The sequence below is a fragment of the Euprymna scolopes genome, chromosome 31 (genome assembly GCF_053919585.1).
Source record: "Euprymna scolopes isolate OS-2025 chromosome 31, ASM5391958v1, whole genome shotgun sequence".
In the NCBI taxonomy this organism is placed as follows: Eukaryota; Metazoa; Mollusca; class Cephalopoda; order Sepiida; family Sepiolidae; genus Euprymna; species Euprymna scolopes.
In genome coordinates this window covers 14,739,322-14,753,609 of record NC_136512.1, presented here as the reverse complement: position 1 = coordinate 14,753,609, position 14,288 = coordinate 14,739,322, and the positions used below count along the sequence as shown (strand labels likewise).

Here is a 14,288-nt window from a genome sequence, read left to right as displayed (position 1 = left end):
ATAAACCATTGGAATATGCCGAGTGTTGAACAAATTTAAAAAACGTTAGAAAAAAAGAAACCATCATGATAGAAAACATTTATCATATAGTAATTTCAATCAAGAAAAATGAAAATAAATTTAAAAAAAAAAAAAAAATCAACCAACGGTAAGTATTTAATAAAGAAATATTAATTTATTGTTTATAAAAGATTCATTAATATTTATTTTTATAATAGTTTAATAAAGAAATATAATAATGTAAGTAAGAGAAGACTCCAGGTTATTTTCGATGGTCGTGCATCTAAACAATATGATATAAATGAGGGAGTACTTCAAGGATCTATCCTGGGACCTTTACTATTTCTAATATTCATAAATGACCTTCCTGATAAAAATGTCTCTGAGATGGGCATATTTGCTGATGACACTACGCCCTATATCAGGCATGAGGGGGGAAACTAATGAACATATATCTAAGGAAATGGTAGAAACACTAGAGGAAGACCTCCAATCTATAGTGGAATAGGGATGAAAATAGTCACATTCAATGTTGCCAAGACTAAGCTTGTGCCCTTCAATAATTACAAGAAACATTTTCTACCACCAATAGCAATGGCCAAAAACACATTACCTAAAAGTACTTTAAACTCCTCTGCTTAACATTCACAGGGAACATGAATTGGAACGGATACATTGAGAGCATAGCTAAGCTGCTGCGAAGAAAGTGAGCTCTCTCTACCATGCTAGAAGCTACTTACGCCTGAAAGTATCTTGTACCTCAATAAGGCCACCATTCGCCCATGTATGATGTACTATTGTCACATTTGGGCTGGAGCATCTGCTGCTAGTCTCTCACTCCTTGACAGGGTTCAAAAGCAAGTCACCAACCTGATAGGTCCTGAACTGTCACCTAAGCTTCAGCTTCGGTCCCATCGACGAAATGTTGCATCCTTCTGCCTGTTCTACAAGTATTTTAATGGTGAATGCTCTGACGAACTACAAGCACTTGTGCCCCCTTGATGTAAATACTCCTGACAAACCTGACAAACAGCTAAATCCCACCCCTACACAGTAGAGATCCCTAAAGACTTCTACGCCAATAGTTTCTTCCCCAGAACTGCTAGACTTTGGAACTCCCTTTCGGGATTCTGCTTTCCCAACTGTACTGAGGTGCAGAAGTTCAAATGTAATGTGAACAGACATCTTGCTGCTCAACTCCCTTCATAATATCCCTGCAACCTATGTCCCCCGATAGTAGCTTCTTACATCAAAGTGGCACTGTGTCTTGTTTCGGTGAAAATTGAATGAAAAAATATGTATATTTATTTTATATAAAAGTTTAATAAATAAATATCTATTTTTATAAAAGTTTAATAAATAAATAAATATTTATTTTTATAAAAGTTTAATAAATAAATATTTATTTTTATAAAAGTTTAATAAATAAATATTTATTTTTATAAAAGTTTAATAAATAAATATTTATTTTTATAAAAGTTTAATAAATAAATATTTATTTTTATAAAAGTTTAATAAATAAATATTTATTTTTATAAAAGTTTAATAAATAAATATTTATTTTTATAAAAGTTTAATAAATAAATATTTATTTTTATAAAAGTTTAATAAATAAATATTTATTTTTATAAAAGTTTAATAAATAAATATTTATTTTTATAAAAGTTTAATAAATAAATATTTATTTTTATAAAAGTTTAATAAATAAATATTTATTTTTATAAAAGTTTAATAAATACTAATTTATTTTATATAAAAGTTTAATAAATAAATATTTATTTTTATAAAAGTTTAATAAATACTAATTTATTTTATATAAAAGTTTAATAAATAAATATCTATTTTTATAAAAGTTTAATAAATAAATATTTATTTTTATAAAAGTTTAATAAATAAATATTTATTTTTATAAAAGTTTAATAAATAAATATTTATTTTTATAAAAGTTTAATAAATAAATATTTATTTTTATAAAAGTTTAATAAATAAATATTTATTTTTATAAAAGTTTAATAAATAAATATTTATTTTTATAAAAGTTTAATAAATAAATATTTATTTTTATAAAAGTTTAATAAATAAATATTTATTTTTATAAAAGTTTAATAAATAAATATTTATTTTTATAAAAGTTTAATAAATAAATATTTATTTTTATAAAAGTTTAATAAATAAATATTTATTTTTATAAAAGTTTAATAAATAAATATTTATTTTTATAAAAGTTTAATAAATACTAATTTATTTTTATAAAAGTTTAATAAATACTAATTTATTTTTATAAAAGTTTAATAAATACTAATTTATTTTTATAAAAGTTTAATAAATACTAATTTATTTTTATAAAAGTTTAATAAATACTAATTTATTTTTATAAAAGTTTAATAAATACTAATTTATTTTTATAAAAGTTTAATAAATACTAATTTATTTTTATAAAAGTTTAATAAATACTAATTTATTTTTATAAAAGTTTAATAAATACTAATTTATTTTTATAAAAGTTTAATAAATACTAATTTATTTTTATAAAAGTTTAATCAATACTAATTTATTTTTATAAAAGTTTAATGAATACTAATTTATTTTTATAAAAGTTTAATGAATACTAATTTATTTTTCTGAAAGTTTAATGAATACTAATTTATTTTTCTGAAAGTTTAATGAATACTAATTTATTTTTAAAACATGTTTGTTATTTTTGGTTTTTATAAACAATGCTTTTTTATTTTTGGGTAACTTTTTAACCTTTATAAAAAATGTTAAGAGTTTTAAGGTTCATGGGGGGAGAGTACGAAAAAAAAATTTTTCTTGTCTACTCTATTTTTTTTTCTGTTCATATTGAAGTTAGGTTAGGCTTTACAACAGTCAGATATGACTTGGAAAAAAAAATCCCATTTTATTTTTAACTAGCAAGGAGGTGTCTGGCCTTGCAAGTCGTAAAATATACTTAAATATATCTTGATTTATGCAAATTTCATATTTATTATTACAGAACCAATTCTCTATTAAATAATATATATATATATATATGATGGACTCTCCTGTCGATTTTGACATATGAGCTTCCACCACTTGGAAATCCACACAGATGATTTGTTTATAGTGGTGCAGGCTTCGTGTAGAATCAATTGCACTTTTTAATATTACTGCTAACCTTTGTCAGTGCAGATGACTGCCACAGGACAGAGTATACAGTAGACCACAGGTTTTTACATCAGTTTCCTTCTCCTAGATGCATGTCTTAAGGAAGATAGATACCAACCTAGAAATTTCTATGACTCAATGCAGTACATAAAGCACCTAGTTTTCCCAAATGGTCACCCATCTGGTACTGGCCGAGCTCAACATTGCTTAACTTCAGTGATCTGGTGGGAACCGATTTTTCAAACATGATTGTGTTATATATATATATTTTTTTTTTTACTAAGGCATCGCCACTTATCAAGGCCAAGAGGCCACTCGAGGATAAGGTTTAAAGAGTGTACAGTAGACAATTGGACAATAAGTAATCGTTAGTAATGGAAAATGGGTAAATCTGTTAACTTCTATAGAACGGCTCATCAAAAACTTGTTTACATTCGACTTGAAGACAACCATATTGTAGTCAGTTGGAAAGCAGGAAAACGGAAGACAATAGACATAGGTGTGCAGTTCTAAGAAAGAAGCTTTGTTCATGGAATCTACATTTAGGTTTAGGCACAGATAAAGAGTGGGGGAAATTATTGATAGTGTTTTCTACTAGACTGGTGTTTCTTGTGAAAGTTTGGCGAGGAGGGACCATAGATTGGAGCTCAGTCGAGCACTTGCCATGAAAATAACAATAAAGCAAACTCGCAACATCTCTTCTGTGAGAAAGAGGTTGCAGAGAAGAGGAAAAGACATCCCCTACAAGGCTACAAAGTCTATTTTGAACTCTATCAAGGCAGGATAAGTCATTTCTAGCAGCTCCTGCCCAGATGTGGCAACAGCACTCCATTCTTGGACATACCTGGCTTTTATATAGATAGAGAATTGTATCAGCAGTGAGATATCTACTGAATCGATAGAAGGATCCCACCATTTTTCCAGCGGTCTTGGCAACAGATTTAATGTAGGTGTTCGATTTCAGATCAGGAGTAAATGTCAAGCCTAGTGGCTTGTCAAAACATGAAGGATTCCTTATTATTTGAGTTATCGACAGATAAGATTTAAAATTAAATCAGTTGCAGCTATAAATGAATTTACACATGCATAAAACTAGAGGTAATACGTTGGCCTTTCACATTCTCGACATATTCCTGTACACATTATTCATCCATCCAAACATGGCTTTAAATTCAAGATTAGTATTGACCAGGTTCAATGTTGCTTAACTTGAGTGATTTTAACAGAAACTGGCGCATCAACGTATGTGCATGTCGTGTAGTTGACTTTCGACACACATGATATCTGCAAACAAACAGTTGTTTATGGATGTCATGTGCGTTTGAGAGTCAACCAGTATCGACCCAAAAATATCCCTGCTGTTTTGCTTATTTTGTGGGATCCATAAAACTTAATTGATCCAACCAATGTACACAATGAAAGCTGAAATAGGATTGTTAATCAAGGTGTGACAGACAAAGGGCCGAATGTTAAGGTAGTTATGTTTAGACTTAGTTTAGGGGCAGTTTTTAAGAGTTGCATTGAGTTTTGCAACAGTTAAAGACAGTTTTTGGTTTGCAGCAGTAAGACAGTTTTTGGATAGCAACAGTAACTGACAGTTTTTGGATAGCAACAGTAGGGGATAGCTTTTTTGGTTAGCAACAGTATGCACCAACTTTTTGGATAGCAATAGCATGCGCCAACTTTTTTGGTTAGCAACAGTAGAGGACAGTTTTTGGATAGCAACAGTAACTGACAGTTTTTGGTTAGCAACAGTATGCACCAACTTTTTTGGTTAGCAACAGTATGGGCCAGTCTTTTTTGGTTAGCAACAGTATGGGCCAGTCTTTTTTGGTTAGCAACAGTATGGGCCAGTCTTTTTTGGTTAGCAACAGTATGGGCCAATCTTTTTTGGTTAGCAACAGTATGGGCCAGCTTTTTTGGTTAGCAACAGTATGGGCCAGTCTTTTTTGGTTAGCAACAGTATGGGCCAGCTTTTTTTGGTTAGCAACAGTATGGGCCAGCTTTTTTTGGTTAGCAACAGTATGGGCCAGCTTTTTTGGTTAGCAACAGTATGGGCCAGCTTTTTTGGTTAGCAACAGTATGGGCCAGCTTTTTTGGTTAGCAACAGTATGGGGCAGCTTTTTTGGTTAGCAACAGTTGGGGACAGTTTTCCAGTTTGAAATGGTAGAATGTATGCCATGGCTAGGAGTAGATTGAGATGAGTTGACGGCGACTGACAAACACTGGACCTCGGCTGAAGACAAGAATGTGAACGACAGTGGTTAAAAGGTTGCATCTAGAGTGCAACTGACATTTGCAGAATGCACCAAGTGTATCTTTTTGTGTTTTATCTTAATTTTTTATACTTGTGAACCTGTGCAAGCCCCCTCGGCAACCGCTAACGTGAGAGATGACGGCACGGCCAGAAAAGGAGATGAAAGAGAAGACCATGGAGTCAGCGTTTGCCATAGAGTGAGGGGCGAGCACATGGTCTCACACCTTGTTTCATTTTAGTTTCCTTATCGCATGCATGTAATGTCTTCGCTTTTGCTTCAATCAAATTTATCAATAAGCTAGAGCTAACACTTAATCTCTATATGAGATACGAGGTGCCTTAAATAAGTTTCCAGACTTTTTTCGTATGGTCACTTTTATTGATAAATACACACATGAAACTCTAGTCTCCTTCGAAGTAATCTCCTCTGGCTGCAATGCACTTGTTGTACCATTCCAACAACTTCTAGAAGGCCCCATGGAAGTCCTCTTGTGACGAGCGTGTCAACGACCCTCGTCACAGCCTCTTTCATCTTCTCAATTATCTCATAACGACTGCTTCTAAGGTTCTCCTTGAGCTTAGGGGAATAACCAAAACTCACAGGGTGCAAGCTTTGGACTATAGGGAGGGCGAGGAACTGTTTTCATGCCCATCTTGATCAAATTTTTGGCTATATCCAAAATCCAACTGTCAACCTCAGAGTTTAGGCCTCAACTGATTAAGCATCCGATTGACCCTTCCCCTTCAAGTGTCGTTCCTTTTGTCATTGCTTCTCCAGTACTCAACGATCTCTGTTGAACATAGTGTCACACCCGTATTTAATGCTTAAATTAATGTTTAAAACCTGATTTAATGTTTAAAACCTGATTTCAGATCTACCTGTGCAAATGTATTTCAACTAATACATATATATATATATATATATATATATATCCACAAACGCACCCACTTGCATTTAACATTTTTAACTCTTTGTGATCCCTTGTCTGAAACATCTTGTTTAAAACATGATTTCAAATCTGTGTGCAAATATATTTTAACTGATATATATACCAACAAATGTAGATGAACCTTTTTTCTTTTTTTTCTTTTCTTTACAGCTTTTTTGCTTTACACACTTCAAGTTGCCATGGCATTTGCCTTTCTTTCATCTCTTTACGGAGAGTTTATGCAGGTGAGTTCTACTGCCTTCTGACTACAATATGGCCGTCTTCAACTTCAACGTAAACAAGTTCTTACTCCTTAAGTAATCCAATTTACCAAATTTACATTCTAACGATTACTATGATATTGTCCCTTTGACTACTGTACACTCTTTAACTATTATCCTCGAGTGGCCTCTTGGCCTTGATAAGTGGTGATTCTTTTGTAAAAAAAAAAAAACTAAAGTTACCTGAATATTACTGAATTATTAAAAAAACAAAAAAACAACTTTAATCGTGTTAGCATGTGAAAAATTGCCGCCATCTTGTTTTTATAAAATTAATCAAAACGGAAAATTACCTTCCTTTGGATCTCCCTTGTGTCTTACATAAGCAAATACAAGCGTTTTCTTAAAATTCTTTTTTTCTATTTTCTTTAATAAATAATTTTCTACCTCATCGATTTTCGTTATTTTTGGATATAATCATCTTAAAAATATGAGGAATACGTAAATACCATCCTTTTCATGTAAATTCAGTGTTATCATTTCTGAAATTTCGTCCCATTAGTGTAGAAGTGCCAACTATTGTTCTCATCTTGAGTGTTATTTGTGTAACGTTTCAGTCAATGAGCCTTCAACCTTTCTCTAGCATGTTGGTCGCCATCTTGGAAAAGAAAGGAGAAAAGTTACTGGTTCCGTAGATGGTTTTGTATTTTTTAAGTTGTTTTTACCCCCCCCCTTTCCCGGTTTCTTATATGTGAAAAGAAAAAAAAAATTTGGTCGACAAAGGGAGGTAACTTGGACAGGGGATTATCCATCTTTGTACAATCCCTCCTTAAAATTTCAACAATAAAAGGGAGATAATCCCCTGTCATTCTTTACTAGAATTACCTCCCTTTGTCAACCAAATTTTATTTTTTTATACATATGAAACCATGGTAAAAATCATCTTGAAAACAGGCTGAAGGAACAAGGGAAATAACATCAAATAACTCAGACTGTCGAGATTTTAGAACATGGAGACGTTGGAAAAACTCAAATTTGCTTAAAAATGATTTTCTTTATAAAAATTAAACTACTTGATAAATTGATGTGATTTTTGGAATGTGATATTTTATTTCTGTCATGAGTACATACATTATACAGATTTTTCTTTTATTTTGTTTCTTAGTATAGGGAGAATTCTGGACAAGTACCAAATTCTTTTGTAACTACTATGTAAAAAAAATATTTTTTTAACTATATTGTATTAAATTTTTTTTTTTTTTTTTTTTTTTATACACAGTGTTCCACAAGTCGTGAACACATTTGAACATTAAACATCTTGCAAATTATTAAGGATATGAAAAGCATGCCGAGATATATATAAGGGATGGGACGATTCCAATATTTTTTTTGATTCCCTATTAAATTCCCGATTCCGATACAATTACCGATTCCGATACTTTATAAATATCTAAATATTTAACTATAAAGTTGTTATTTTTCACGATTACCGTAAAAACACATGTTAAATGTGCAGATATTTTCTCGTCCGTAAATATATACTTGTGATGGATGATCTATCGCTTTTAGTTGTACCAATAGTTTAAAATCAATAGATACTCATTACTTTAGTAGTACTATCAGCAGTAGAAGAATTTTCTTAAAAGAAAATCAAATAAAAAGCCAATTAAAAGAATCGTTTTTGGCATCGAAAAATAGGCACACATTTTTCTTATTCCGATACTCCAATAAGTTCTGATTTTTTTCGATTCCGATTAATCGTCCCAACACTAATATACATGTATATATATATATATATATATATATATAGGGTGACCCCAAAAAAAACAGGACATTCAATTGTTTTTCTGGGCATTTTACAGTCAACGGAGAAAAAAAGGCCAAAGACCCTAGTGTTTTGATGTGATGTTTTGAATATAATAAATTAGTTATGACTAAAGTTTCATTTCATTCGGACAAAACACTAAGAAACAGGGCCTACTTAGAGTTTGGGCCCGTTTTTGTGGGTCGCCCTGTGTGTGTGTGTGTATATGTGTATATATATATATATATAATCATTATTAAAGTTGACCTTGATAAATTTAACTGTAAAATCATATCACTTTCATTTAACATATATAGTTCAGTAGATATAAAGTCTTGAAATTTGTCCAAGACTTTTGGAACATCCTGTATATTGTATTAAAAAAAGGTGAAAACTGTAAAATTCATTCCGCCTGTATATGTATTATTTTGCTTCAATTTGTGTCTAACTGTAAACCCTCTGCATGGTTATTGCCTTCTATAAATTACTTTTACATACACATTAAACAATGCTTCAAGCAAACTACATTAACCTCTTATTATTCTTACAAACATATTGAAGATATTTTTGTATCTGTATTGAAGCGTTAAACGTTCTCATTTGTAGTAAATTGAAAGTTTAGAGTCTAAATTGTAGAAAAAAGAGCAATAGTAATTAATGGAGTTTCAGTATGACGCAATTCACTTTTTTTGGGAGGGGGGGGTGAGGCTATGGCTTTCGTTGGGCACTTGTTTTTGTCATCTTGTTTTATCGTTATTTTCATGGCAGGTGCTCGTCTGAACTCCAATCTCTGGTCCCCCCTCGCCAATCTTTCACGAGAAACACCCGTCTAGCTGAATCCACTGTGAAAAATTTCCCCCACTCTATATCTGTGCCTAAATCAAAACGCGGATTCCATGAACAAAGCTTCTTTCTTAGAACTGCACTGTGGAACTCTGTTCCGTCTGCCTGCTTCCCTCCGGACTACAACTTGGATGTCTTCAAGTCCAATGTTAACAAATTCCTAATGAACCGCCCCCTTAATTAAACACTTCATCAAATCTTCACACTAACGTAATGTACTTGCAATAACCCTTATCCCTGAGTGGCTTCCGGGCCTTGATAAGTGGTGATCACTGTGTAAAAAAAAAAAAAAAAAAATCTTCACATGAGTGTCTCAGCCAGAAGAACTTTCTCTTCTTGTCTCTTTTCAGGCTGTTGGCGCATCAGTCAGAATCTTTGATTTATTGGACAGAGAACCTGCAATTACAATGGAAACCGGTGTTTGTCCAAGCAAGATTGATGGCTGTGAGTTTTAGTTATTAAATATTTCATCTCCAGTGTTTAACTTATATTGAGTGGGAGGAATTATAGATTGATACTGATTTATTTTTTTCTTGATCTTTTTTTTTAAATTCATTCATATTTTTATATTCTAATTCTTTTTTATTTGTGTTGTGATCCTGTAAGGGTCCAGAAGAAAAACACAACTCGATAATTAGTGGAAACAAAAATACATTGAACAGAAAAACAAATATGAGAAGTAAAGATTGTGGTTATACGTCAGTCCGACTGCCACAAGTGCAAGACTCGTGCATAACTGCTGATATTAAGAGACATATTCTTCCAGGTCTTTATAGTAAGTGAAATAGTTCATTATTATCCATAAGGTGGACACCACAACAATTTTTTTTTTTTTTTTTTTTTTTTTATCTTATCTCTAACGATCCCCTCACATTTTTATTTCACATATTAAGTTTCACAGCTCATATAGTTTAGTTTGCTTTGGTATTTTGCGATTTTTCCGACAGTGAAATCGACTGCAGTATACGGATTTAGTTAGTACTAGCAGGGAGACGTGACGTTGCCTGGGATTGAATGATGATCAACGAATATTTCGCACTCCTATATTTTTATTGTCATCGAAATCCGTGAAATTGCCCAGGAGGAACTTCACATGCCTCCATGCAGTAACTTAGTTCAAAATATATGTTATTCATTGCACTCTACAGAACCTACTGTTCCTTTTATAAAATTATTTTATACAAACTTCTTTCCAGTTAACGGAAAAAAAAATTATTAAGAAATTTATGTGTGGCATTTTAATGTATAGACCAGTCATGCAAAAGAACAAAAAAAAACATGTAAATTTTCAAGTCTTATAAAATTCTTTGCAGTTAATGAAAAAAAATTAAGAAATTTACATGCAGAGTTTGAACCTACAGACCATGTCCTGCAAAAAAAAAAAAAAAATGATATCAACTTACAGTAGAATTTTCATGGCCTGTTGCTAAGTGATGACATGGAAAAAATGGCTTTATCAATGATAGATCAATTAAAATAACGGTTTCGATTAGCGGTAATTATTGGAAGTATTTTGAGACAAAACTTAAAGATCACTCCCAGACTAAAGTTCTGTAAATTTTAAAGAAAATCTGTTCAGCTGTTTCAAAGTCTACTAGGAATGAACTCACTCACACACAAAGTTGCATTTATATAACTGTAGAGATCTGAAAGATCAAACACCCCGGAAGAACTGTATTACTGTTAGCATAGTACCGCTGTCACTGGAAACATGGAAGAGGGGGAATGTTTCTGTATTTTTAGCAGCGGAAGTTATTTCTGTAGACGGCCTATATAAATTACTTTTATTTTTGATTGCATTCTCTTGCTATTGTTGAATATATACCTTTTTCTTTATGCATAAATGACAAAGATTTTTTATTTTTAAAATCATATATATATATATATATGTATATATATATATATATATATATATATATATATAAATTATAAAATCTTGTTATTATGACAACAAGAAACAAACCTATAAGGAAGGTATACAAAATTTTAATTATCAGACAAGGAGTACAAATAAACAAGAAAAACCTTATTCCATGGAGTTTCAATTCTTCTCATCAGAGGGAAGAGGTTTGTAAAATACATGATAAATTTTGCAGGTTAAAGCATTAAAGGAAACAAACAATATGAAATTAATCATAAAGGTATTTAAGAATGATAACTAATGAATTTAACTGGAGAACAGCAAGATATATTTTATTAATATAAATAAATTTACATGGTTGTGACACTAACCGACCATTTGTCCGAAAATTTAGCATGTCCAGTGTCGCAACCATGTAAATTTTTTTTATATTAAAGAATATATATGCATATCAGTAGTTCATGTATTCATATAAAATTTTATAGAGATATATTTTATGTATCGATTTTCAGTGTTTACTTCAACAGTGCTCAATATGCGAGTAGAGATAAGTAATAAGTTTTAAAAATATATATGGCAATTTAGCTACAAAGTGTTTTCCGCATTTTATTCCCCATAAGGATTGTCTGGCTAAACCTGGTGAATCTTTACAACGATGAACTATGGAAAATTCTAGGTAGCTTAATTGCCATACATTATATATATATATATATATATGTCTTGCCAGCTCTGTATATCTGAAACTGTAAGCATTATCACCTTATCTCAAGTATGAACATCATTCATTCTAAAAATGAATTAATTTCAAACCGCAAACATAGGAAAAAATACAAGTATAGCCAATTCGAAATTACATAACTATTTCCACCCACCCCAATTCACTTCACCTTCGAGTCATTAGCTGATAATTCCTATACAACCCTGACCTGCAATTTCTCTTTTACCTATAATCTCTTTACTCTTTTATTTACGATTCTTTAAATACATTTATCCCTTACTGCTCCATTAATCCGTTTTTTTGTCCTTATGTCATTTTAATTAGATAATCATTTAGCTCCAATTCCCTTTATATTCTTCTAATACATCCACTCTTTGCATTTTATCACCCCTCTCTGCCTTTAGCCCTAAAGAACTTTGTGCCTTGATTCTATCTTCCTCTTCGGCTATACATGATTCTCTTCTACACCTTTTTTATTTTATACTAGCATTTCACCCCGGCGTTGCCCAGGTGTTTGGAGGTGTATGTTGAGCAAAAAAAAAAAAAAGCGGTCAATTTTTTAAACTTTGACCCCTATTATGACCCCTTAACATTTATTGTTTTGGGCTCAAATCAAGTTATTAAGTTAGATTCATGTCCAAGGAACCTATATCTAAAATTTCAAGTGTTTAGACCCAAAATTGGTGGAGGAATTTGGTAGAGTTCTCAAAGGTCAAATTGTTGAACTTTGACCCCTTAACAGTCAAATTTCTGGCTGAAACCCGACTACAAAGATTTTCCCAAATCTCAGTACCCTGTATATCAAATTTCGAGTCTGTAGACTGAAAATTGACAGTTATTGCGTAGGGAAATGTACACAGACAGACACACAGAGACATTCACTTTTATATATAGATAGATTGCTTTATTTTCTACCACTCCCTTCTAAAAATTTGTTTTACTTCTATATTCTCTTACTTTTTCAATTCTCTCTCTGAACCACATTTTAATGTTGATTACTATCTATCCCTCTATATTCTCATTTAAATTTATTTTCACTTAAATCCATCACTCATTTTAACATTTGCTTGCCGTCCCTTCTCTACAACTCTCCTACCTGAGACATTTCATCACACTTCATGGACATCCACGTCAGTCTCTGTGTGATACCATTCCATACTATCCAGAATCCAGCTTCCTTATTTTCAGCTCATTCCTGCAACCTCTGTTTCTATTGATCCAGCCCTCATATCTCAAGGATGTCCACATCAATCTCTGTGTGATATCATTCCATGCTGTCCAAGATCCAGATTCCACATTTCCATTCTTTCCTAATGTTCAACTTCCCACATTTGTGTCCATTCAGTCTCCGTTGCTGTCCAGGTACAACATTTCCTGTTCTCCAACTTTCCTGCCTACAGAATCTTCATCAATCAATTTCCTCCAATTTCATTTGCCCTACTTTAGTCTCTAACTAGATACACATAAGTTTGATTGTCTTACATTTTTACTTTCTTGCTAATTTTGTTTTATCAATTTTAACAGTTCTTTCATACACGGCTTATTTCTCAACATTATCTTTTTCTCAAAATGTTTACCAATGTATTTATATTTTTATAATTATATATTTTTCTGAATCTATTTATTTATCTTTTACCGTTTTCTTCCTTATTTCAAACTATCTTTCTCTTACACCAAGTAAGTTGGCACTTCCTACTTTAGGCTCCTCTCCTTCCCCTTTCCCACATCCCTCTTTTTCTAACCCTTCTTCTCTGCTCCATTTAATTCCATTATTAGTACATACATCGACAGTGTGATAGCAAAACATCCCCTCACTTTTTTCTCTTCCATTTACTTTTAAGTTTCATTCTTTCACCCTTTTCCAATTTACATTGGCCATGGAAGGTTATCTTGCCAACTGTCCCGCTTCAAATCTACTTTTTAACTCTTTTCCATTTGAACCTTATATTTAAAAAAAAAAAGACTTCAAATGCCTTTCTGCACAAGAACTATTATTTCCATGAATAGAATTTAACACCGCATTTCACTACAGGATTTTTCTATGCAGACTTTTCATTCCTTCTCTAACTCTGGATATTTTTTTAAAGAGATTCTGAAAGATATCTTACGGAGCTCTTTTTGGACTCACTGATCACCTCACCTAATGTGAACTTTTGGATATCACTGGATATTTACATATTGGACTTTGCTGAGTATTCCCTTTTGTTTTATTTATGCTTATACATTCAATTTTCTTTCTCAAATGTTTTCAAAAATTGAGCTAACCAAAAAAAATAGATACTTATCTATACTTTTTGCGAACTTTTTTTCCTCTGAAGAGAAGAGCTTTTCTTTGAAACTCCATGGAATAAAGAACTTTTCACCTTTATTTTGTATTCCTTGTTTTGAATAAAATATTGTAAATTTAATTCTACAATATCTTGATTTTTTTTTTTTTTGTTGTACTTATATATATACACCGGTTTTCTTTTTTTTTGTTGTAGACCATCTACTAATTAGCCAGTTGTG

At 31.4% G+C, this 14,288-nt stretch overlaps 1 protein-coding gene across 2 annotated transcripts in view; it reads left to right on the top strand.

The window, feature by feature from the left end:
* Positions 1-14,288, top strand: part of LOC145255640 (uncharacterized) — an 89,753-nt gene that overhangs the window by 54,179 nt on the left and 21,286 nt on the right. For both annotated transcript variants that reach the window (XM_080114172.1, XM_080114171.1), the window contains 2 exons: positions 6,505-6,578; positions 9,552-9,645. In XM_080114172.1, coding sequence (XP_079970298.1) covers positions 6,505-6,578; positions 9,552-9,645 — 168 coding nt within the window. The remainder of the gene's footprint in view (positions 1-6,504; positions 6,579-9,551; positions 9,646-14,288) is intronic.